The sequence below is a fragment of the Mobula birostris genome, chromosome 5, assembly GCF_030028105.1.
Source record: "Mobula birostris isolate sMobBir1 chromosome 5, sMobBir1.hap1, whole genome shotgun sequence".
In the NCBI taxonomy this organism is placed as follows: domain Eukaryota; kingdom Metazoa; phylum Chordata; class Chondrichthyes; order Myliobatiformes; family Myliobatidae; genus Mobula; species Mobula birostris.
Genome location: NC_092374.1, coordinates 180,710,932 through 180,737,413, shown reverse-complemented (window position 1 = coordinate 180,737,413; position 26,482 = coordinate 180,710,932). Strand labels below are relative to the sequence as shown.

At 44.2% G+C, this 26,482-nt stretch overlaps 1 protein-coding gene across 1 annotated transcript in view; it reads left to right on the top strand.

The window, feature by feature from the left end:
• The window catches only part of LOC140198096 (complement C4-like), a 125,785-nt gene that overhangs the window by 50,885 nt on the left and 48,418 nt on the right, over positions 1-26,482 (top strand). The window contains exons 15-21 of the mRNA XM_072258996.1: positions 3,181-3,307; positions 4,282-4,353; positions 8,402-8,596; positions 11,924-12,038; positions 14,898-14,968; positions 16,625-16,764; positions 18,390-18,599. Coding sequence (XP_072115097.1) covers positions 3,181-3,307; positions 4,282-4,353; positions 8,402-8,596; positions 11,924-12,038; positions 14,898-14,968; positions 16,625-16,764; positions 18,390-18,599 — 930 coding nt within the window. The remainder of the gene's footprint in view (positions 1-3,180; positions 3,308-4,281; positions 4,354-8,401; positions 8,597-11,923; positions 12,039-14,897; positions 14,969-16,624; positions 16,765-18,389; positions 18,600-26,482) is intronic.

Sequence of the window (26,482 nt, the reverse complement as noted above, 5' to 3'; positions counted from 1 at the left end):
TCAGGCTGAATGTCACTCAGGAGTCTCAGATCCCCATGTTCAGGAATTTACGGTCTGTTTCATTGCTTTGAAAGAAGTTGTGTGACTGCACTAAAACTGCTCACCAATAAATATGATGTTAGAAAGGCAATAAAAAACATCATGATCTTTCTTTCACAGTACATGATTGATTTAAGAGACTGTAACCAAAAGTCTTGATATGACTTTTTCGTGCCTCGGCTTCTGCTTAAAGTCACTGTGTAGTATGATCAGTTCTTCCTCCATCCTTCCTATTAATTCCTCATTACAAGTGTACAGTAGTGGATTACCCAATCTGGAATTTGAGTCCAGAGAAGAACCTGAAATCTTCCTGACATGTCCTTATGCAACTCACTCAGGTGGGCAAAGTATACTTGAAGATCATCATCTGGTATTCCATCTCTTCCAACTCAGCGAGGCTCAGAAATTGGAAAAGGTCACGTGAGCCAATAGGGTTAACTTGGTCAGAAATGTGGAGAGGACTGATATGACTTTGATAAGATTCACATTAATTTCCATGCAATTGAAGATTCATTTCATCAAACTTTGTGAATAATTCTGACAAATAAGCAATGTCATGCTCATATTCTTGAGTTGAATACTGAATGAAGTATTCGAGACTTCAAAGAATTTTATCTAAGTTTCAAAAAGTGCATAAAAGCATCTCAGGCAGTTTCGTTTCGAGAGCCATCTGACTTCTGTGTTCAAGAGCAAGCATTCAAACTGTTCATCATTCTCAATACAATTTCTCTAAATAGTTGACTTGATTTTATATAACGCTATGATAACAGCACTTAATGATTGTGTAGCCGATCACTGAAGTTTGTCAATTACACAGTGAATGGTAAATATGTCAGGTACAGCTGTTTCAAGAAAGTAATAATCCTTGGTGGCATCCTGTCAGTGATGATGCCACATCTGTTGCACAAGCAAGAATGTTGGTGAGTGGAATGTTCTCTTTGAAAAATTGCTCAACAACCAAAAATATTGACTCTCCCTTCATACATGTTTCTAGTTCCCTTGCAAATAATCAAGTTCAGATTTCAAAATTGAAAGTAAATTTATGATCTAAGTATATATACAGCCCTGAGATTCATTTTCTTGTGGGCACTCATGGTCAAAAAAAACAAGAAACACAATCGAATCAATGAAAGACCACACCCTGTAGGACGAGCAAACAACCAATGTGCACAAAAAGAAAGCTGTGCAAATACAGAATGAAAGAGAAAAAAGTAATAATAAATAATATTGAGAACGTGAGCTGAAAAGCCTTGAAAGTTAGTCCATAGTTTGTGGGGCAAGTGAAATTGAGTGAAGTTATTCCCTCTGGTTCAAGAGCCTAAGGAGTAATAACTGTAACACGCACAACACGCTGGAGGAACTCAGCGGGTCGGGCAGCATCTGTGGAAATGAATAATCAACGTTTCGGACCGAGACCCTTCGTTAGTAATAACTGTTCCTGAATCTTGTATTTTGGGTCCTGAGGCTCCTGTACCACCCCCTTGATGGCAGCAATGGGAAGAGGACATGTCCTGGATGTGGGAGTGGGGGTGGAGGAGAGTTCCTTGATGATGGATGCTGCTTTCCTACAACAGATCTCCATATAGATGTGCTTAATTGTGGGGAGGGCATTACCCACAATGAACTAGGCTGTATCCACCACTTTTTGTAGGAGTTTCCATTCAAGGGCATTGGTATTTCCATGCCAGGCCATGATGCAACCAGTAAATATACCTTCCACCACAAAGTTTGTCAAAGTTTTAGATAATATGCGAATCTTCATAAACCTCTTCAAAAGTAGAGGCTCTGCTGTGCTTTTTTCATAATAATACCTATGGGCTGGACCCAGGGCAGGTCCTAATAAATGATAGTACTCAGGAATATAAATTTTCCTTTCCACCTCTGATCACCCATAAGGACTGGCTCACAAACCTCTGGTTTCTTTCTCCTGAAGTCAATAATCAGCTCCATGATCTTGCTGACCATAATGTCATCTTTTATGAAGTGAACATAACCAAGAAATAAAGATTTGTTGCCTAGTAAAGTTGACTCATCCAAATGCAGAGCAAATTCTGTTGTCCTAAGTATATGTCTTCCACATTCTCAGACATTTCATCTACTCATCTTTGAACAGAGTTGTTGCTTAATGGAATCATTTTATTCATCTGGTCTGGTGATTGTTTCTAATTGAATGGGGCTTTCCAGAATTACCAATGAGCAATGAAGTGTTGTATGAAGCACACAACCCATCATTGTTTTGAACTGAAGAGTTTCCTGTTTTGGAAGGTTTTCACGAAGTGACTGAAAATAAGCCAAGTTCTTGTTTGTTTTATCACAGTGTATTCTCTTCAAATGTTAAAGCAGCCTGGATGGTTTCATTGCCTCATTTGAAAAAACTTTTTCACACAACAGACACATTGGCTTCTGTTGATTGCTTGGGGCTGGTTCTTTCCGTTTCCTTGTGTAAGAAGGATCTCAAAACTAAAACACTAACTCTGTTTCCTGACTGGTTGCATGTTTCCAGCATTTTTTGTGTTTCAATGTCAAATTAACTTGTGTTAAACAAATTTGCATTTGGCCATCCTTCATACTCGTCCAAATGGAAAAGCTGAAAATGTTGGCAACATTCAGCAGTTAGGCAGCATCTCCAGGAGGGAGCAACCGAGTTACTGTTTCAGTGTGAACTAGAACAGCAAGCGTAGTATATTTATGGGAATTTTGTGGCAGCACAGTTGATAGAATTGCTTCCTGTAGCAGCAGAGGCCTGGCTTCAATCCCAATCTCCAGCCATCTCCATGTTCTACCTGTGTCCACACGCGTTTTCCCTGGGTACTCTGCTTTCCTCCTGCATTCCAAAGGTGTGCCAGTGGGTGGACTAATTGGTCACGACATATTACCCCGGTGTTTTGTTGAGTGATAGAAACTGAAGGAAAAGTGATGGGAATGTGGGTAGAATAAAAAATGGGCTTGAAGAAAGATTAGAGGTTGAGGTCAGCGTGGACCAAAGGCAGAAGGGCCTGTTTCCACCTGCATCTGTCTATGACTCTGGTTAGTTAGCTGAGAGCTTCCTTCACTGAAGCTTTTTAAGATATCGTCAGATTGTAAAGCACAATGTTATTACTGTTCTGTTCTCACCCCTTTGGGAAACATGTCTCTATTCAGGTCTTTGAACAGATGAACTCTTATGACCTTGGCTGCAGCTTTGGAGGAGGGGCTGACAATGTTCATGTCTTTATGGATGCTGGACTGACTTTTATTTCCAATGCCGCCACCTCAAAGCTTCGAGATGGTAAGTCAAGTTAATGGAGGATATGGCAGCTTCAGTGGGTGTTAACAGAAACAAGTAAGCATTGACAGAAATCAGTAACAACTTTTGTGAAAAATCTGATAATTCAGCATCCTAGATTCCAGAATGTCAGGTGTTCTACACTATTGTATGTTAATTCCATTGAAAATCAATTGCACTTTTAATTCATGTTGCTCAACAGTGCAATAAATTTCCTGTGATCATGTTGAGTTTAAAGGGAGGAGAAATTCTACAAGAATTCTAGATCCTGGCTCCTGGTGTTCTAGAAGTACACATCCCAGCTCCATCACACTCCCAGCTCACACTCACAACTAGTAAGTGAGCCGGATGTCGGTCCATCAGATTTTCCAAACAATTGGATAGAACAGAGAACAGTACAGCACAGAAAAAGGTTTTTCAGCTCACAGTATCTGTGTCAAACACAATCCCAAATTAAACCAATTTTATACTGCCTGTACAAGATCAATATTGTTGGCATCCCATTCATATTCACATGTTTATCTTAACCCTTCTTAAGCACTTAGAATATTTCTTCTCAGGCTCTGTGTAAAATACTTGCCCTGTGCACCTTCTTTAAATGCATGTCCCCTAGTCTAGCATTTGACATTTCTACCTTGGCAAAATGATTCTGAGTTAGGTTTTCCTTCCTTATTCAGACATCTGTTGAATTGTGCCGAGCTGGTTGACACAGATACACAGCGGTGTTCCAAACACTTTCAGAGTAGGGTATGGTGGCTATGCATCGTGTGGAGACAGAAGAGATTTAGTTTAATTTGGCATTGTGTTTGACACAGACATCGTGGGCTGTAGGTTGTGTTCCTATTCTTTACTGTTCTATGATCTGGTACAGGATGGGGAGGAGGATAAAATTGACCAGGTATTGTATACTGCTGGATATCTATAGCCTGGAGGTTTCAGAATTGTTTTTCTAATTCACTGTCATTGCTTCCTGATAGGGTATTTCTGCCAAACAGACAGCAAGAGGACAAAGCGATCACTTGATATCCAAGCACAGTACATGGGAAAATGTAAGGAAGGAGTAATGAATTCCACAGAGTTGTTCTCTCCTGAAATGTGAACTCCTCACAGAGCTTCTCCTGCACCCCACTGTTGCCCTCTGTTGCGATTTTCACTTTAATCTTCCCCCTATCACTCTTCCTCACTTATGATCGACTCATCAAAACACCAAAATTTATTAAAACATAAGACCATAAGAACATAAGATCTGGGAGCAGAGTTAGGTCATTCGGTCCATCAAGTCTGCTCCACCAATCCAATGTGGCTGATTTATTAACCCCCTCAACTCCACTGTCCTGCCTTCCCCCTGTGACCCTGATGAATCAAGAACCTAGCATCCTCCACCTTAAATATAGCCAATGTCTTGGTCTGCACAGCCATCTGTGGCAATGAATTCCACAGATTCACCAACCTCTGGCTAAAGAAATATTTTCTCATCTCTGTTCTAAATGGATGTACCTCAATTCTGAGGATGTGCCCTCTGGTCCTAGAGTCGCCTACTATAGGAAACATCCTCTCCACATCCACTATTCAGATCTTTCAATATTCAATAGGTTTCAATAAGATCTCCCTTCATTCTTCAAAACTCCAGTGAGCTCAGGCCCACTAACAAGTAAAAATAAACTGGATATCTAAAATAAACAAAAGGTGCTGGAAGTACTCAGCAGTCTGGCAGCATCTGAGTGAGAGTCTGAGAATTGTTCCATCAGAACTGTTCTCTCCTGAAGCGTGAACTCCTCGCAGACCGTCTCCTGCAGCCCACTGTTGCCCTCTGTTGCGATTTTCACTTTAATCTTCCCCCCTCCCATCAATCTCCCTATCACTCTTTCTGACTTGTACCTACATTTCACCAGCCTGTTCTTGCTCTACCCCTCCTCTTCATTTTTTTAAACTAGCTATCACCCCTCTTCTCCCTGTCCAGATTCAGGATCTCTCCACCAGAAGGGTTAACTGCCAATATCCCTCCAAAGATACCCACTGTGTTGCTCCAGCAGCTCATTTTGTTTGTGATCCAGATTATAGCATCTGCAGCCTCTTGTGTCTCCTCACAGATCCTGCACATCCTGATCGGCAGCTCCAGTATTTCAGAGATTGCTTGTTAATGCTCCTGACTGTCATGGGAATTACTGGCATGGTGTACAATGAGTCAGTAAGAGATAATGTCAGTGATGCTCAATTCAAAGCCAAAAACTGCAAATTAACCTTTAAGCTCTTGTCATGTTCCGTGGTTCCCAGCACCGATTCCTGTGTTCCTGTGAAACAAATGCAGTCCTTCACTATCACCCTCAGCTTCCCATCACTGGGATAATTTTGGACCCAAAATACAAACTTGCCCAGGATCCTGTGAGCTTTGGACCAGTCTCTCATGTGGGATTTTGTCAGAAGCCTCACTAAAATCCCTATCAATTTCACGACCTTCCCTGACATTTTATTTAATCCACATTCACACATTCAATCAGATTGGTCAGGCAGGATACTTCTTAATGAAGCCATGAGCAGGTTCATTGAGATACAGAGCAAGGAAAGCAGGCCATTCAGCCCAACTCATCCAAGCTGCCTAACTGGTTTGTCTGTTTTTGACCCACATCCTGCTAAATCTCTCTTATCCATGTAGCTGTCCAAATATCTTTTAAATGTTGCAGATGGCCCTGCCTCCACCACCTCCTCTGGTGACTTGTTCCAAATACTCAACACCATTTGTTGCCTCTTATGTCCCCTTTAAAGCTGTCCTTTCTCAGTTAAAACCTACACACGCTAGTTTTAGACACCCTAATGAGCAGAAAGGACTGTGTCTGTTCACCTTATCTATGCTCCTCGTTTTTATAAACTTCTAAGAGTTTACTCCACAATCTTCCACACTCCAGGAAGGAAAGTCCAATAGCTTATCCAGCCTCTCCTTGTCATTGAAACCCTAAAGATCTAATAACATGCTTACGAATGTTACTAGCATGGGTGGAGCATTGGCTGGTCAGCAGAAAACAGAGAGTGGGAATAAAGGGATCCTATTCTGGCTGGCTGCTGGTTACCAGTGGAGTTCCACAGGGGTCGGTGTTGGGACCACTGCTTTTTACGATGTATGTCAATGATTTGGACTATGGTATCAATGGATCTGTGGCTAAATTTGCCGATGATACGAAGATAGGTGGAGGAGCGGGTAGTGTTGAGGAAACAGAGAGCCTGCAATGAAATACAATGTTGGAAAATGTATGGTCATGCACTTTGGTGGAAGAAATAAACAGGCAGTCTATTATTTAGCTGGGGAGAGAATTCAAAATGCAGAGATGCAAAGAGTCTTGGGAGTCCTTGTGCAGGATACCCTAAAGGTTAACCTCCAGGTTGAGTCGGTGATGAAGAAGGCGAATGCAAAGTTGGCATTCATTTCTAGGGGTAAAGAATATAGGAGCAGGGATGTGATGCTGAGGTTCTATAAGGCACTTGTGAGACTACACCTGGAGTATTGTGTGCAGTTCTGGGCTCCTTATTTTAGAAAGGATATACTGACATTAGAATGGGTTCAGAGAAGATTCACAAGAATGATTCCAGGAATGAAAGGGTTACCGTATGAGGAAGCTCTTGGGCTGTATTCCTTGGAGTTCAGGAGAATGAGCGGGGGATCTCATAGAAACATTCCGAATGTCAAAAGACCTGAACAGATTAGATATGGCAAAGTTACTTTCCATGGTAGGGGATTCTAGGACAAGAGGGCACGACTTCAGGATTGAAGGATGACCTTTTAGAACTGAGATGCGGAGAAATTACTTTAGTCAGAGGGTGGTAAATCTCTGGAATTTGTTGCCACAAGTGGCTGTGGAGGCTATGTTATTGGGTGTATTTAAGATAGAGATAGACAGGTCCTTGATTAGCCAGGGCATCAAAATGTATGGGGTGAAGGCAGGGGAGTGGGGATGACTGGAAGAATTGGATCAACCCATGATTGAATGGCAGAACCGACTCAATGGGCCAAATGGCCTACTTCTGCTCCTATATCTTATGGTCTTATGGTCTTAAATCAGTTTTGTTCCCTTTCCTGGTTAATGACATCCTTCCTACAGTAGGGTGACCAGAATTATCCACAGCACTCCAAATGTGACCTTACCAACATGTTGAATGTCTGCAACACGACATCCCAACTCTTGTACTCAGTATCCTGACTGATGAAGGCAAACATTCCAAATGCCTTCCTCACCACCCTTGCCTGTGTGGCCTCTTTGAGGGAACAAATACTTGCACCAGAGTGCCTCTTTCTTCTCTAACAATCATGAGGACCCTCCCATTGATTGCTCTAGTCCTGCCCTGATTTGTCTATCCAAAATGTTACACTTCACATTCACCTGAATTAAACTGCGTCTGCCATTCCCCAGCCCACTGGCCCAGTTGATCATGATCCCAAAAGCAATCTTGGATAATTTTCTTCACTGTCCACTACACAAAACTTGTTAGAGTGATTTGCACACTGACCATCATGGCATCCAAATCATTGATACAAATTATAAAAAAACCTGAGTGCAGCACCATTCCCTGAAACACAGCTTTCTTCATCCTGAACCCATTAGTCCAGGGCGAAGGAAGCCAATTGGGTGCAGAGTGGGTGGCCATTGTTCATTGCCAGTGATGTCCCTGCAAATGTAACAAAGTTCAGGATCTTGAACAATTTGCCTTGATGGAGTTGTAGTGGGAGCAATGTAACTTTGAGATGGGCTCACAGTTAACCTCACCCAAGGGTGCATATTGAACTCTTCCTCTTCAAGTTAAACAGCATTGCACATTACAACAGTATCAGCAACTGAGCTCCTCCTACCCCCAACACACCATATGTTGGGTCTTAGTCTATACGGAGCAGGATTATACAAGTCCACAGACAGATATTGATGTTGCAAGGAGCAGGGGCATGGCTGGACACCCAGGGTATGCTTCCACAACTTTCCTTGACGTCCTTGGGCAAATGGCATCTCTTCAAATTACAGCTGCATTCTGGTTTGATTGCCCCTCCATACAGAAGAGCAGGAGTAGATGAAGCATCAATATGCACCACCCAACGTGACTTTGTTTGCCCCTCAGTGAGCCACTACACCAACCAGGAGTTGTACAAGTGCTGCTCGGACGGCATCAACTTGATCCCGATGAAGAGGAGCTGTGAGGACCGGGCAAAGAGGGTGAAGAATGAGGAGTGTCAGAAGGCTTTTCTTGACTGCTGCGAGTATGCAGCCGCGCTGAGGAAGAACCAGTCCTATGTGGTGGATGCAGTGGGCAGAAGTAAGTGTACTCACCCTGGTCAATGTTTCCTAAAATGCACCAGAGGAAAAGGTATTTCATGCTCCTGGGATCTTTCTGCTGGGGAGATGTAGGGAGGGAAGTCATTTCGCTAGAGATTTGTGGTTCGGGGGTGGGGATGGGGGTAGGTGGCCAATCAGGTGCCTATTACTAAACAGAAAGTTGGGACCGTGCATAGAATCAGACATAATTTCAGCCACCTACACAGTGACGAGCAGATGTTGTAGTCAATGGATATGAATAATAATTGGCAAATGTAGTCATTGTAGTCAACAGATACTAATAGGGGTTGGGGATTATATTGCCATCAATAAATATCAGCGGATTGGGATTGTATTGTAGTCAATGGAGTCAGATGTTGGGAGGGTTTTGTAATCAGTATAAGCAGAAGCTATCAGTATTTCATGAGGATAGGAGTCAATTGTAGACAATGGATATAGGTGTGGATTGTAGACAATGGAAAATGATATGGGTGAGGATTGTAGACAATGGAAAATGATATGAGTGGGATTGTAGTCAATGGATAATGATATGAGTGGGGATTGTAGTCAGTGGAAAGCCATATGGGTGGGGATTGTAAACAATGGATAGTGATATGGGTGGGGTTTGTAGACACTGGGTAGCGATATGGGTGGGATTGTAGACAGTGGATAGCAATATGGGTGGGGATTATAGAAAATGGATAATGATATAGGTGGGATTGTAGAAAATGGCTGGCAATATGGGTGGGATTGTAGACAATGGATAGCGATATGGATGGGATTGTAGAAGATGGATGGCGATATGGGTGGGATTGTAGATGATGGATGGTGATATGGTTGGAGATTGTAGACAGTGGATAGTGATATGCGTGGGATTGTAGACAGTGGATAGTGATATGCGTGGGATTGTAGACAGTGGATAGCGATATGGGTGGGATTGTAGAAAATGGATAGCGATATGGGTGGGATTGTAGACAGTAGATAGCAATATGGGTGTGGTTTGTAGTCAGTGGTTAGTGATATGGGTGGGATTGTAGACAATGGATAGCGATATGGGTGGGATTGTAGTCAGTGGATAGCGATACAGGTGGGGTTTGTAGATAATAGATAGTGATATGGGTGGGGTTTGTAGATGGTGGATAGCGATATGGGTGGGTTTGTAGACAGTGGATAGCGATATGGGTGGGGTTTGTAGACGGTGGATAGCAATATGGGTGGGGATGTAATCAGTGGATAGCGATATGGGTGGGGTTTGTAGATAATAGATAGTGATATGGGTGGGGGTTGTAGATGGTGGATAGCGATATGGGTGGAGTTTGTAGTCGGTGGATAGCGATATGGGTGGGGTTTGTAGACGGTGGATAGCAATATGGGTGGGGTTTATAGATGGTGGATAGCGATATGGGTGGGGTTTGTAGACGGTGGATAGCGATATGGGTGGGGTTTGTAGACGATGGATAGCGATATGGGTGGTGTTGTAATCAGTGGGTAGCGATATGGGTGGGGTTTGTAGATAATAGGTAGCGATATGGGTGGGGTTTATAGACGGTGGATAGCAATATGGGTGGGGTTTGTAGTCAGTGGATAGCGATATGGGTGGGGTTTGTAGTCAGTGGATAGCGATATGGGTGGGTTTTGTAGACGGTGGATAGCGATATGGGTGGGGTTTGTAGACGGTGGATAGCGATATGGGTGGGGTTTGTAGACGGTGGATAGCGATATGGGTGGGGTTTGTAGACGGTGGATAGCGATATGGGTGGGGTTTGTAGACGGTGGATAGCGATATGGGTGAGGTTTGTAGACAGTGGATAGCGATACGGGTGGGATTGTAGACAGTAGTTATGAATACTGAGTGAGGTTTTCAGTCACTATTAAGTGGTGGATATCAGCACTGGATATGGATTGTTTTCAGTTGTGGTGAATGTATACTGATATTGGATGGAAATTATATTGTAGTTGAAGAATATCAATGTCTGAATTGATATTTCAATTGGGTAAGTTTGAGGGGTAAGTTTTTCACCCGGGGTTCGTGGATGCCTGGAATGCACTGCCTGGTATGGTGGTAGAGGCAAATACATTAGAAGCTTTTAAGAGATGTTTGGATAGACATATGGATGTAAGGAAGATGGAGGGATATGGACATGGTGTAAGCAGGAAAGATTAGTGTTTGGGAGTTTTTGATTAGCTTTTTAGCTGGTTCAGCACAACATTGTGGGCCAAATGGCCTGTTCCTGAGCTGTACTTGACTATGCTTTACATCTTACAAGAGTATGAACCAGAAGTATTTGATAGGGATTTCAGCCATTATGGTCATTGGGTACCAATACTGAGAACTGATCATAAGCCAAACTGCTTGCAAGTCAGAAATGAAGAATAGTGTGAGGCAGAGGATCATGGAGACATTGAAGAGAAGAGAGTGAGCAGGCATGTAAGAGCTCCCACCAAATGCCCTCACTTATTCAGGGACTGAGGGAAAGTATCTACTCTGCACTACCAGCTCTGCTTGGCTTCACCCAGGAACCGACTGATGCAGCTTTGGGTGGGGAGAGACACCACAGGGAGATGCCCTGTTGCCACCAGTCTGAAGATGTTGCAGCCCTGCTAGGGGGGGAAATACACATTCCTTCCATCCTGCTGGTATCGCAAACACTATGCATAGTGTTCTATAGATCGGGTGTCTGTAAACCAGGGAGAACCTGTAATACTGTATGATAAATGTACCGACGGTATTATTATGATGTCTGCTAAAGGGTCAGACAGCACAGATAGAATCCCCACTAAATATTGATCATCATTCATTACAGTACAATCCCTACCCAGCACTGATATCCATTGACAATCCAAATCCAATATCAGCATCGATAGCCTACAATCCCCATCTAGTATTCATAGCCACTGCCTATAGAGACTACAACCGCACCCAACGCTGACATCCATTAACCACAATATAATTTACGCCCTGCTTTGATAACCATTGACCACCATGACTTTTCATGCTGGAATGCAGAGGAAGTTCAGTCAGACCTGAGGTGGGTAAGCTTTTGGATATTGGAGAAATAATTGAAGATTGGAGGAAAGTGACGCTGAGGTACAAGATCAGCCAAGATCTTTGTGGACTGTTAGAATAGGGCCAGGGAATGGAATGGTGCATTCAAGCTCTGATTTCTTATTTTATTAAGAATATTTTATTAACTAGCTTTTGGGAGTTATTTCAGTTGGTCTATCTATATAGCAGGAATGTCAAAGAATACAACTGTGCAGCTGTTTTTGAGATAAATTGATTGAAACTACCTGTAGATTAAACTCAGCAATGAAATATTAATTATAGCATCTGGCAGTGATGAGGAGGACTATTTTGATGAGTCTCAGGTCAAAATTCGCAGTATGTTCAAACACAGCTGGCTTTGGACGACGTCTCCTCAAATAAAGAACAGGATCTACAGGTACGTCTCCACATCAGTCAGAACAGGATCTACAGGTACGTCTCCACTGTTCTCCGCCTGCCAGGCTCCCTTCCCTCTGCTCTCGTCGACACCTTCAACCAATGGGGATGTCTCTGGAACACTGAACCACAGTGGACCAGGCCATTATCAAGCAAGACCTAGTGATCACACTTCAAAACATCACACACCACGCTGAAGTGTAAATATATCACTAATCATTCTTCATGCTGCTGTTTTTCATCCTCGTAGCTGGTTAGGCATAAAGAGGCACAAGTACCTTTTCGGGTCAGTTAGAAACATATACGTGATTCACACCATTTGGTTAACTCAAGCTTGCAACTCCTATGAGAATAACTGTCCATGGTCCTGATTGCAACATATAATGAAGCACGGGGAAAAATTTGCATTGCAAGCCATCCGTGCAAATAATTTCATTGCAAAGAGCACATTGAGGCAGTACATAGGAGGACAATAACAGAGTGCAGAAATGTTACAGAGAAAGTGCAGTTCGGGCAAACAATAAGCTGCAAGGCCATAAGGAGGTAGATTGTGATGTTAAGAGTCCATCTTATCATTCTAGGGGACTGTTCATTAACAGAGGGATAGAGTTATCTTTGAGCTTGGCAGTATGTGCTTCCAAGGGTGTGTATCTTCTACCTGATTTTGGAGCTGGCATGAAGACAGACTGTCTGAAGTGGATTGGGCCTTTGAATACATTGTTGCTGAGGTAGTAAAAAGTGTAGGCAGAGTCCATAGGAGGGATACTGATCTCTGCACACAACTCTGCAATATCTTTGAATGGCAACTGCTCTGTTTTGGGCAGGGTGCTTTCTACAGTGCATCGGTAAAAATTGGTGAGGATTGATGGGAGCATGTCGAATTTCTTTAGCCTGCTAGATGTTGATGCACTTTCTTAGCTGTGGTGGTACGTGGTGTGCTGAACTGTCACAGAATACCTTGGATCAGCAGTTCACAATGGCCAGATGTTCGCCATTGATCACAATGAAATCTGCACGTTTCCAACGTGGGATCATCAGCTCCCAACGCTGGAATTTTCAGATTTTCTACACCCTTCTTATTCTCTTTCATCATCAGTTCCAATGATTGTGTTTGGATTTCATTGACTCTGGCTGATTTGCCTAGCCTCTCCCCACTTCCCACTAGACCTGGCCCAAGGCTACAGGCATCTGTACTTCATCGCTTTTCCAGCAAAGAACTTGTTTCTTCTGGTCAGTTCCAAGCTGCTTGAGCCACTGGCAGGGCTGAGCTTACCTTCGTTCACAGACAAATTGTTTCCTAAATTTGCAGTACCCAGTCAATAACAGAGTTTCCCCTGAGAGCGTGGTGGGAGGTCCTTCCCAGGAAGGACAGCAGTTCAAGAAGGCTGCTCACTAACCGTCCGCCCCCCAACCCCCAACAGACTTTCTGAAGGGAAAATACTGCTGGGTAATAGATGTTGGACTGACAGCACTCCCAAGGTGGGTTACAGCTTTGCAATAAATTTATCGTTCATGGTCTCCTGAATGTTAATGCAATAATGACCAAGCAGAGGTCAACCGATACTTGGGACATGAGAGGAAATGAGAAGTTAGTGGGGGTAAACAGGAAAGTGGAGACAATTGTATCTTCAATGTTCTTATTTAGTGGTAGAATAGGCTAGAGGGATCGAGTGGCCTACTCCTGCTAAATTTTGTAAATAGTGGAAGTTGGTGAAGGGGCAAGCACTCTGATAGGAGGAGTTAATGTTCAGATGTGAGCTCACCAGAAAGACCTCACCTCCTACTCTGCAATGTTATAGAGTCGCAGAACAATATGAGACAGATACACACCACCTGGCCCAACCAGTTCCTGCTGTCCAAAGCACCCACCCAACTAGCCCCAATTTCCTGCACTTGAGGAACCTCTGTTCTATTCCACTCTCGTGTCCTGTCATTCACAGTTTAAGTCCTCTGCTTGTTTGACTTTCCAAAATGCATCACGACACACTAGCCTGTATTGAAATCCATTTGCCACTCCGCAATCACTTCCCAAACTGATCGAGATTCCTTGCTAATGTAATTCCTTGCTAAAATGATTTACCTGGAGTTCATATAGAATCTGTACTGTGCCCAGACAGAAGGTGAGGTGCTTTTCCTCAAGTGTAGGAATGCATCCAACGAATGCTGATGAGGGAAAGATTTCAAACAACAGCGGCCATATCAATTTTAATTCCCCACTCCTATCCCACTCTGACTTCCTGTGCTGTGATACTGAGGCCAAAACCAATTTGAAGAAGAGCACCTCACCTTCTGTCTGGGCAGTGTTCAGCCTCCATATGAACTTCAGGTAACTCACTTTCTGTGTGCCAGAATGGACCAATTCTGCCCCCAAGTTATCCCCCTGTGACATTGGCTGAGATTTGTTCTCTAATTACCACAGCCCTGCATTTCTCAGATTTGAAATTCCTTTCTTTGTATTGCCATCCCGTCTTTGGCTTCAATTGATAGCTTTTGTTCATGTTATCTCCCTCTATCCATCTCCATTAACCCTAACCCATTCCCTGGCTATAACCTATCCTCACAGCGGTCCTGCCTTCTCCCTATCAGAGATATTCTGTTAGTCCTATCCACCTCCACTCCAAATTCTCCACAAAACCATTTTCTCTTCTTCCCAGTTCTGATTAAGTGACTTCTACCTGAATCACTGACACTGCTTCTCTCTCCACAGATGCTGACTGACCAGCTGAGTGGTCATAGCGTTTTTTTGATTTTATTTCAAAGTTGCAACAGCTGTAGTGTTTTTAAATGCTATTTTTTTTTGCCATCCTGTATGTATCATCCCAGGTGCGTAATGGCTATTTATGTTCTCCTGTGTTCATAGGCAGAGACTTGACATTCCTGATTCCATAACTACCTGGGAAATTCAGGCGATTGGGCTGTTTGATAATAAAGGTGAAAAGCTTTTTTGTCCGACTTTTTGAACCAATTGATGCATTAAATTACTTTGCACGTGTTTAAGAGAGGAGTCTGTCCTCTTCACCACAACATTGTAAAGCAGTGAAGTGATGTAAAACCCTGATAATCCAGCATCCAAATTGCTCATATAACCTGATAGTCTGGGTTTTTGGTTTACTGAATGGTCGGAGTGCAAGCAGGGCTAGCTATTGTGGGTGGGGTAAATTGTCAGAGCTGAGGCTGGGTTCCAGCATACCAGTGGTCAGGGACATGGGTAGGTTGGCGTTTGGCACTTTGGAGAGTCTCTGTGTCCCCACTCTCTTTAAACTGACAGGTTCACTGTAAAACATTTTATACTAAAGTGTGCCATGCATATTAACACATGTATTGACAACCCCTATTGACATCAATGGATCTGTGGTTGAGAGGATGAACAGCTTTAAATTCCTCAGCATACACATCACCGAGGATCTCACGTGATCTGCCCATACTGGCTGTGTGGTGAAAAAAGCACAACAGCACCTCCTTCACGTTAGTTGAAGAAGTTTGGCATGAGTCCCCAAACCCTAATGACTTTCTATAGGGGCACAATTGAGAGCATCCTGACTGGCTGCATCACTGCCTGGTATGGGAACTGTACTTCCTGTAGAGAGAAGTGTGGACAGCCCAGTGCATCTGTAGATGAGAACTTCCCACTATTCAGGATGTTTACAGAGACAGGGGCATAAAAGGGCCCGAGTCACCCCGACCATAAACTGTTCCAGCTGCTACCATCCAGGAAATGGTACCACAGCATAAAAGCCAGGACCAACAGGCTCCAAGACAGCTTCTTCCACCAGGCTATCAGACTGATTAACTCACACTGATACAATTGTATTTCTATGTTATAATGACTGTCCTGTTGTACATACTATTTATTACAAATTACTATAAATTGCACATTGCACATTTAGACAGAGACATAATGTTAAGATTTTTACTCCTCATGTATGTGAGGAATGTAAGAAATAAAGTCAATTCAATAAAGTGAAATAAAATTACAGGGCTGTTAATGGGCAGAACATTCAATAGCCTTTAAAATTGACTAATCCACGACCACAAATGTACCGAGGTGCAGAATGAAGGACTTTAACGAAAATGGAATTGTAATAGACTCTCAAAATGCAGAAACGTGTCCTTCGCCCCACCTAATCCTTGCCAACCATCAGCTACCCTCTCATACCACTTTTTTTTTGCTTTCTCCCTACATTCCTATTAACTTCCCACAGATCCCACCACTCCTTGATACACTAGAAGCAATTTACAGCTGCCAATTAACTCACTGGCCCAGGTCTTTGAGATAATGAGTGAAAACAGGAGCAGTCGGGGGTGGGAATTCCACATGCTCAAACTCTGGATATTTAGAGGCCAGTTTTGAACCTGTGTGTCTGGGGCTGTGCGGATTCAAATCCACCGCCGCACCTCTGTGATTCCCAATATAAAAATATTTAATGGCCTCATCAAATTTATTTCTTAATGCCAGTTTTTACTTATGCAGGAACTAATCAAACACCACTGGAACATTTCATAATTGTCTAGCATTTAATAACTTTTTCATCATGTGCATATTTTTGATATGCTTGTGTAAGCCCGTGTTTATTTCTCACATAAAAGGTTTTTGCGTGGCGGAACCAAAGCCGTTGAAAGTTTTCAAAAAGGTGTTCGTATCTTTACGGTTGCCTTATTCTGTGAAAAGAAATGAACAGTTGGAAGTGCGAGTGGTATTGTACAATTATCACGACAGGGAAATTGAGGTAAGACAAACGCCTTCAGCCTTCATCATTAGCGTAGATATTGTCCCATATCAGATTGATTGCAGAACACGGCAAGTGCGAATGTGGCCAGGTGATCGGCTCTCCTATGCGCGGTGGGGGTGAGGGGGATGGAGAATCATTTTCATATCGGCAGGCCTGTTTCATCGCTCCCACACTGCAGGTTACCCAGTGGCTACCGTTACTAACATGATTTAGTAACAGGTATGACGATCAGGAGGTTGGTGAATGGGCAGAACGAAGTCACCTGTCTTGCTTGGAAACAAAATGGAGCTTTGAAGTCTGCACAGAAGTATATCCACTGTCATAACTGACTCTACAGCAAGCGGAGTGAATCAGTAACCAATTTGAAGTAACTAAAGTAATTTGGAATGGCACAGAAAGCCAGATTCCACTCCTCAACTGTGCAGTAGGACAATCTACAAACCTGCAATTCATTGGGATATGGGAGGAAGTGGGAGCACATTGGGGAAACCAAGCAGTCACGGGGAGAACTTGCAAACTTCATTTGATACAGTGACCCAGGTTCATTCCTGATCTTCGAGGACCTGGCGATGAGAGTTAATGAGGGGGGGGGGGAGGTGATCTGGCGATGGATATAATGTACAGTATTCACATCTCCCAAGTGCATTTGAAAAAGTGCTACATAAAAGTCTGGTGCACTAATTGCGAGCCCAAGGTACTCGAGAAGTATGTTACAATGGAAAGAAAATGGTTACCACTTAGAAAATAGATTACAGTGGTCCTATTCATGCTGGAGGGTGTTACCAGTGGAGATCCATGCTTGGCTTAGAATTGATTACTGTTCACATTAATGATGTGTGAGGTTTTCAAGTTTGCCAATGATACAAAATAGGTAGTTACGTTAAGTAATTGTGTCACAGGTGTTGTTCCAGTACTAATCCATGTTGAAACTAACACCAGCTGATGTATCCCTCTCTTGCACCATCGTCTTTATGTTGAACCCTAAAACCATCCTGGGGACTTTGGAGCTGATCAACTCAGTCATTTTCACTTCAACCCCACCTCTCTCCCACCTACCCAACATCACAGAGCTCGCCTTCATCCCTCTGGTCCAAGCTATACGTTACATACTTGCAATGTCACTTTAAGAGGCCATTCTGCCCACTGGGGTTACACTGGTTTCCAGTTGAGCAACCCCATCAGCTCTCCCCTCTCACTTCTCTGTAACCTGTCCACTCTCACACGCACATCACCCTGCCATCCCGGTTTACCTGCCACCAGCAGAGAAAGAGAAACCAACCACGTGTCTGTGATGTAAGAGGAAACCGGGAAAACCTGCAAACTCCACACGGACAGCACCTGAGGTCGGAACAAAGCAGGGTCATTGGAGCTCTGAGGCAACAGTTTTCCCCACTTCACACCATCTTGCTGTGCGCAAGATAGTGTCTGCAGCCCTGGCACCCAAGGAGTTCCTAGAATGAGCCTTGGATGATGTGAGGCTGTCGAGACGTAAGTCAGCGTTTATCCCACTTGGATTTGCTGTTACTGCTCAGTTTGACATTCCTGGGAAGTTGTTGGTTTCTTGTTCCCGTACAGCAGAACCGTAGCGCTCTGCTGAACTAACTGTCCCCATTCGCTTCCAGCTGAAGGTGTATATGAAACCCGACAATGCTCTCTGCAGTCCTGCGACGGGCGACGACAAGGCAAGATCGGTGACCGTTAAAGGGAACTCCGCCTATCCTGTTTATTTCTCCATCGTCCCCTTGGAGATCGGCAACATTCCAATCACTGTCATTGCCTACAACAACGAATGGTTCATAAACGATGCTGTCACAAAATACCTCAAAGTGCTGGTGAGTACACAACCTCGAATGTACATTTTGCCATGCGCTTGTGATGCTGCTGCAAGATTTTACTGCATGTGTGCATGCATCTACTTTTATGTGTGACAATAATGTTGACTTTGACTTTCCTTCTGTTGCTAGTTTATCATTATGGATCCTGAATGGTTTCTGTCTGTAATCCATCACCAGGATCTATTTACTTAGCGATACAGAGCAGAGCAGCCCCTTCTGGTTCTTTGAGCCCCTGACAAACCTGATTAACCCTAACCTAATCACGGGACACATTACAATGACCAGTTAACCTTCCTCTTTGGGACGGCTTTGGACTGTGGGCGCAAACCGGAGGATCCACGGACTCCACAGTGAGGACGTACAGACTCGTTACTGAACTCCGAACTCTTGGAATGTGCCCTGCTGTAGTAGCATCGCGCTAACCACTACACTTTACTTGTTTGTTCACTTCTGACAGCATTCAAATAACATTCTGTTGAATTTAAGAATTAATATAATAAAACCATAAGACATACAAGCAGAATTAGGCCATTCAGCCTGTCAAGTCTGCTCCTCAGTTTCTGAGGGCCCTCCATTGATCCTGGTTGACCATGGATTTTGTGTCTTAGCTGTCTAAATGATAATCAAGCCAGAGAAGTACAATATGGAGAGCAAGCTGTTGCCCTTGTAGCAGCCCCCTCCACGCACCTGATGAATCCAAAGGAGCCTCAAACCCCAATACAGTTCAGCACCAGGAGCATCACAGGAGTTACCAGTCACTGTTGAACTCAACATAGAACTGCCTTAGGGACTCCAACTGTGGATTTTTCCCTTAGGGCTTACTCTCCCAAAGTGTCCCCCATGAGTGGGTGTAGCCGTAAGGCAGTGGAGGTTTCAGAGCAGAGTTTTCCTTCTCCCAGGTGAGCTGCCAACCACAGCTGGCAAGCTCCCGCTGCCCAAAATGACAGGTTTTAAGGTGCCAGTAGCCCGCCTTTGCCCTTTCTTCTGTCAGCTGAAACAGTTCTGCTGGGTTCAGTAGCTAAGCAACACATGAAGCCCAGGAGCTGGACTTGGGGCTGCCAGAGGCGATTTGAGTTGCATGCCTCTGGGAGCATTTAATAGGTAGCAGGAGCTTATCCCCAATATCTCCCCTGGCTATGACAACTGCCATGCCATCATGGCTGATTTATCATCACTCTCAACCCCACTCTCTTGTCTTCTCCCCATAACCTTCGACAGCCTTACTAATTCTAAACTTATCAAGCTCCATGTTAAATATACCCAATGAGGTGGCCTCCACAGCCATCCTTCACAATTAATTCCACAGATTTTCCACTCTCTAACTAAAGAAATTCCTCTTCATCTCTGTTCTAAAGGGACAACCTGGTATTCCGAGGCTGCTCCCTCTGGTCCCAGACACCCCTGCTATAGGAAACGTCCACGTCCACTCTATAGTTTCACTGGGATCTCACTCTATTATTCTAAATTCTAGCAAGTACAGGCCCTGAACCATTTATGTTCCTCGTACATTAACCCTTTCATTCGTGATTATTTTTGTGAACCTCCTTTGGACCCTCTACATCAGAATCAGAACCACCCCACCAGCCTCCGCGTCCAGCACATAATTCTCCGAAACTTACGCCACCTCCAACTGCATCCCACCACCAAACACGTCTTTCCCTTTCCCCCCTCCCATTTTCTGCTTTCCACAGGGATCGCTCCCTATGCAACTCCCTTGTCCATTTGTCCCTCCCCACTGATATCCCTCCTGGCACTTATCGTTGCATGCGGAACAAATGCTTCACCTACCCCTATACCTCCTCCCTCACTACCATTCAGGGTCCCAAGAGGTCCTTCCAGGTGGGGAGACACTTCACCTGTGAGTCTGTTGGGGTCATATACTGTGTTCGGTGCTCCCGGTGTGGCCTCTTGTACATCAGTGAGGCCTGATGTAGATTTGGAGACTGCTTCACTGAGAATCAACGCTCTGTCTCCCAGTGACCACCCATTTTAATTCCATTTTCCATTCCCATTCCGATATGTCCATCCATGGCCTCCTCCACTGTTGGGATAAGGCTACACTTAGGTTGGAGGAACAACACCTTATATTCTGTTTGGGTAGCCTTCAACCTGATGGCATGAACACTGATTTCTCAAACTTACAGTAATGCCTCCACCCACACCCCATTCACCATATCCCATCCCCTTTCCCTCTCTCATGTTATCTCCTTGTCCACCCATCACCTCCCTCTGGTGCTCTTCCCTCCCTCCCCTTTCTTCTTTCTTCCATGGACTTCTGTCTCTTTCAACAATCAACTTCCTAGCTCTTTGCTTCATCCCTCCCCCTCCAAGTTTCACCTATCGCCTGGTGTTTCTCTTTCCCCTCCTTTCAAATCTATTCCTCAGTTTTTTTTTGCTCTAGTTCTGCTGAAGGGTTTCAGCTCAAAATGTTGACTGTACTTTTTCCAGAGATGCTATCTGGCCTGCTGAGTTCCTCCACCATTTTGTGTGTGTTCCATCAGAATCGCGTTTAATTGTCGCTGGCATATGTTGTGAAATTTGTGGTTTTGTAGTGAAGTGAGAGACATAAAATTAATGTTAGTGACAAAGTGCAGAAATAGTGCAAATGAGGAATAACGTGGTCATGTTCATTGGTTCATGGACCACTCAGAGATGAGACAGAGAGGAAGAAGTTGTTTGTAAAACATTGAGTGAGGATCTTCATCCTCAATGGTAATGACATGAAGAGAACATGCCCTGAAAGGTGATGGTCCTTACTGAAGAGTGCCACCTGTTTGAGGCACTGCCCTTTGAAGGTGTCCTTGATGGTGGCTTGCACCCATGATGGAAGTGGCAGACTCTACAACCCTCTGCAGCCTCTTGCAAACTTGTGCATTGGAGCCGACGTATCAGGCAGTGACACAACCAGTCAGAATGCTCTCCGCGGTACATCTGTGGATACTTGCTGGTCTTTGGTGGCATGCCAAACGTCCCACAGACCTTTCAGCAAGTTCTGTAGCCAATTTCAGGCCATATAGAGCAGCAAGAGCTGCGGCTGGATTTGGAAGAATATCCAGGGTACAGGAAGTGTGGCTGACAGTATGCCCATTGGGTTGGACTTGCTACAGGCACAAAAGTAGGGTGAATAGGTGCCTGCCAGGAAAGGTAGTCAGAGAGGGCATGCAGTGCTGGACTCAGTCCTGCTGACACTGTTATTTTTGTATGTTGACCCTAATGTTCCTATTAAGTATCTCCCCTCTCACCTTAAATTTACTCCACTAGTTTACCACACTGGGAAAAGTACTGTGTCCATTGATCCTATCTATGTCCCTCACGATTTTATGCACCACTGTAAGATCAACCCTCATTCTCCTACTCTCCACTGAAAATTGACCCAAACTGCTCAACCTCTCCCCACAACACTCTATAAATCAGTCCCCTGCTTGCAAATCTCCTCTGCACTTCTTTTCCAGATTAATGGCATTCTTCCTGTAGCAAAGTGACCAAAACTGAATGCAGTATTCCAATTGCAGCCTCACTAATGTCTTGAACAACAGCAGGACAAAATCCTGTCGTAATGCTGCATCTGATGAAGGTCATGTGCCAAAGGTCTTCCTCACCACCCTGTTGTACATTTGACGTCACATTCAGGAAAGCACGTAGTTGTTCCTCTGTCCTCAACATCCCCACAACTCTACCATTGACTACAAATGTCGTAACCTCATTTGTTTTCCCAAATGCAACACCACACATGTCTCTGAATGAAAACCCATTCACTATTCCTTGGCCCACTTACCCAGGTGGTCAAGATCCCTCTGTAATTCTGATAATTGACTTTGCTTTTTCTATGCCCAGTGTCAGCTCTGTGTTGGCATAACTTTATTTTCTCACATTTACTAACCAGTTGTTGACCAGCCGATCTTCGTTCAGTGTATCCTGTGCTCTGTAGTTCCCACCATATTGTCTTAGACAGAGTGTCCTCCCAAAACCTGATGGGATTACTTAGTACAATCTTTTCCAGCTTCATTCATCTCCGAGAGGTTGGGGTGAGGGAATTGATCACCTCCTGGAGGAAAACAAGCAGAAATAGCCTGGCTCATGACATTATGGAAGGCTTTATTGAACAGAAAGGTCAGGTTTTGCTGGGAGTAGGCAGGTGTTACTGTGGCCACAAATTGAAACCTCAGTTGCATTCCTGGTGCAATTAATGGTATCTCTTCCAAAGCTGAGAAGGGAATGGAGACATTTCAAAGTGGCAGTAGATTATCGTGGTATTACCAGTGTGCAAGTTCATAGCTTCTTCGAAAGAGGCCACATCAGTAGATAGGCTGGCAAAGAAGGCACAAGGCTTGCTAACCTTCATCTACCGGGGCATTCAATGTAAAAATAGGAAGTTGTGTGGAGCTGCATAAAACACTGGTTAGGGCACATTTAGGCTATTGTGTGCTGCTCTGTTTGCTGTATAAAGCAAAGGAAGTGGAGGCTTTGGAGAACGTGCAGAAGAGGTTGATGATGTTCATTGTCTGGTTTAGATCATACTGCCTATGAGCAGAGTTGGACAAACTTGGATAGTTTTTTTGTGGCGTGTCGGAGGCTGGGGGGAAGATGTCATAGAATTGTACAGATGTTTATGAAGTAGAAGAAGGGCAGGTAATCAGAGTTATATTGCTAGGGTGAGAATGTTAGTTACTAGAGGACTTAACGTTAACGTGAGGAGGAGAAAGGTTTAAAGATTTATGAGGAAAGTCCTTTACTCACAAGGGGTAGGTGCCTGGGAACTGCTGTCAGGATAAGCAGTGGAAGAAGATCTGATACTAACATTGAAGAGGTACTTGGATGGGCACGTGAACAGGCAGGGGGTGGAAGGTTATGGATCTTAATCAGAAAGGTGGGATTAGTCATGGTCAGCACAAAGGCCCTGGTCTGAATGGTTTGTTTCTGTGCTCTACTGTTGCATGTTCTGTTGAGGCCATTGTTAACCAGCAAGCATTAGATGAGCAAAGACCCACCTTAACATAGAACATAGAATAGTACAGCACAGTACAGGCCCTTCGGCCCACAAAGTTGTGCCAACCCTCAAACCCTGCCTCCCATATAAGCCCCCACCTTAGATTCCTCCATATACCCGTCCAGTAGTCTCTTAAACTTCACTAGTGTATCTGCCTCCACCACTGACTCAGGCAGTACATTCCACGCACCAACCACTCTCTGAGTGAAAAAACCTTCCTCTGATATCCCCTTTGAACTTCCCACCCCTTACCTTAAAGCCATGTCCTCTTGTATTGAGCAGAGGTGCCCTGGGGAAGAGGCGCTGGCTATCCACTCTATCTATTCCTCTTATTATCTTGTACACCTCTATCATGTCTCCTCTCATCCTCCTTCTCTCCAAAGAGTAAAGCCCTAGCTCCCTTAATCTCTGATCATAATGCATACTTTCTAAACCAGGCAGCATCCTGGTAAATCTCCTCTGTACCCTTTCCAATGCTTCCACATCCTTCCTATAGTGAGGTGACCAGAACCGGACACAATACTCCAAGTGTGGCCTAACCAGAGTTTTATACAGCTGCATCATTACATCGCGACTCTTAAACTCTATCCCTCGACTTATGAAAGCTAACACCCCATAAGCTTTCTTAACTACCCTATCCACCTGTGAGGCAACTTTCAGGGATCTGTGGACATGTACCTTGCGATCCCTCTGCTCCTCCACACTACCAAATATCCTGCCATTTACTTTATACTCTGCCTTGGAGTTTGTCCTTCCAAAGTGTACCACCTCACACTTCTCCGGGTTGACCTCCATCTGCCACTTCTCAGCCCACTTCTGCATCCTATCAATGTCCTTCTGCAATCTTTGACAATCCTCTACACTATCTACAACACCACCAACCTTTGTGTTGTCTGCAAACTTACCAACCCACCCTTCTACCCCCACATCCAGGTGGTTAATAAAAATCACGAAAAATAGAGGTCCCAGAACAGATCCTTGTGGGACACCACTAGTCACAATCCTCCAATCTGAATGTACTCCCTCCACCACCACCCTCTGCCTTCTGCAGGCAAGACAATTCTGAATCCACCTGGCCAAACTTCCCTGGATCCCATGCCTTCTAACTTTCTGAATAAGCCTACCATGTGGAACCTTGTCAAATGCCTTACTAAAATCCATATAGATCACATCCACTGCACTACCCTCATCTATATGCCTGGTCACCTCCTCAAAGAACTCTATCAGGCTTGTTAGACATGATCTGCCCTTCACAAAGCCATGCTGACTGTCCCTGATCAGACCATGATTCTCTAAATGCCTATAGATCCTATCTCTAAGAATCTTTTCCAACAGCTTTCCCACCACAGATGTAAGGCTCACTGGTCTATAATTACCCGGACTATCCCTACTACCTTTTTTGAACAAGGGAACAACATTGGCCTCCCTCCAATCCTCCAGTACCATTCCCGTGGACAACGAAGACATAAAGATCCTAGCCAGAGGCTCAGCAATCTCTTCTCTCGCCTCGTGGAGCAGCCTGGGGAATATCCCATCAGGCCCCGGAGACTTATCTGTCCTAATGTATTTTAACAACTCCAACACCTCCTCTCCCTGAATATCAACATGCTCCAGAACATCAACCTCACTCATATTGTCCTCACCATCATCAAGTTCCCTCTCATTGGTGAATACCGAAGAGAAGTATTCATTGAGGACCTGGCTCACTTCCACAGCCTCCAGGCACATCTTTCCACCTTTATCTCTAATCGGTCCTACCTTCACTCCTGTCATCCTTTTTTTCTTCACATAATTGAAGAATGCCTTGGGGTTTTCCTTTACCCTACTCGCCAAGGCCTTCTCATGCGCCCTTCTTGCTCTTCTCAGCCCCTTCTTAAGCTCCTTTCTTGCTTCCCTATATTCCTCAATAGACTCATCTGATCCTTGCTTCCTAAACCTCATGTATGCTGCCTTCTTCCTCCTGACTAGATTTTCCACCTCACTTGTCACCCATGGTTCCTTCACCCTACCATTCTTTATCTTCCTCACCAGGACAAATTTATCCCTTATATCCCACAAGAGATCTCTAAACATCGACCACATGTCCATAGTACATTTCCCTGCAAAAACATCATCCCAATTCACACCCGCAAGCTCTAGCCTTATAGCCTTGTAATTTGCCTTTCCCCAAATAAAAATTTTCCTGTCCTCTTTGATTCTATCCTTTTCCATGATAATTATAAAGGCCAGGGAGCAGTGGTCACTGTCCCCCAGATGCTCACCCACTGAGAGATCTGTGACCTGACCCAGTTCATTACCTAGTACTAGATCTCGTATGGCACTCCCCCTGGTCGGCCTGTCCACATACTGTGACAGGAATCCATCCTGGACACACTTAACAAATTCTGCCCCATCTAAACCCGTGGAACTAATCAGGTGCCAATCAATATTAGGGAAGTTAAAGTCACCCATGATAACAACCCTGTTATTTTTGCACCTTTCCAACATCTGCTCCTCTGTATCTCTGCTGCTACCAGGGGGCCTATAGAATACCCCCAGTAGAGTAACTGCTCCCTTCGTGTTCCTGACTTCCACCCATATTGACTCAAAAGAGGATCCTGCTACATTACCCACCCTTTCTGTAGCAGTAATAGTATCCCTGACCAGTAATGCCACCCCTCCTCCCCTTTTTCCGCCCTCTCTATCCCTTTTAAAGCACTGAAATCCCGGAATATTGAGAATCCATTCCTGCCCTGGTGCCAGCCAAGTCTCTGTAATGGTCACTACATCATAATTCCATGTATGTATCCAAGCTCTCAGTTCATCACCTTTGTTCCTGATGCTTCTTGCATTGAGGTACACACATTTCAGCCCTTCTACCTTACTGTCTTTACACCGTTTATTCTGCTTGTCT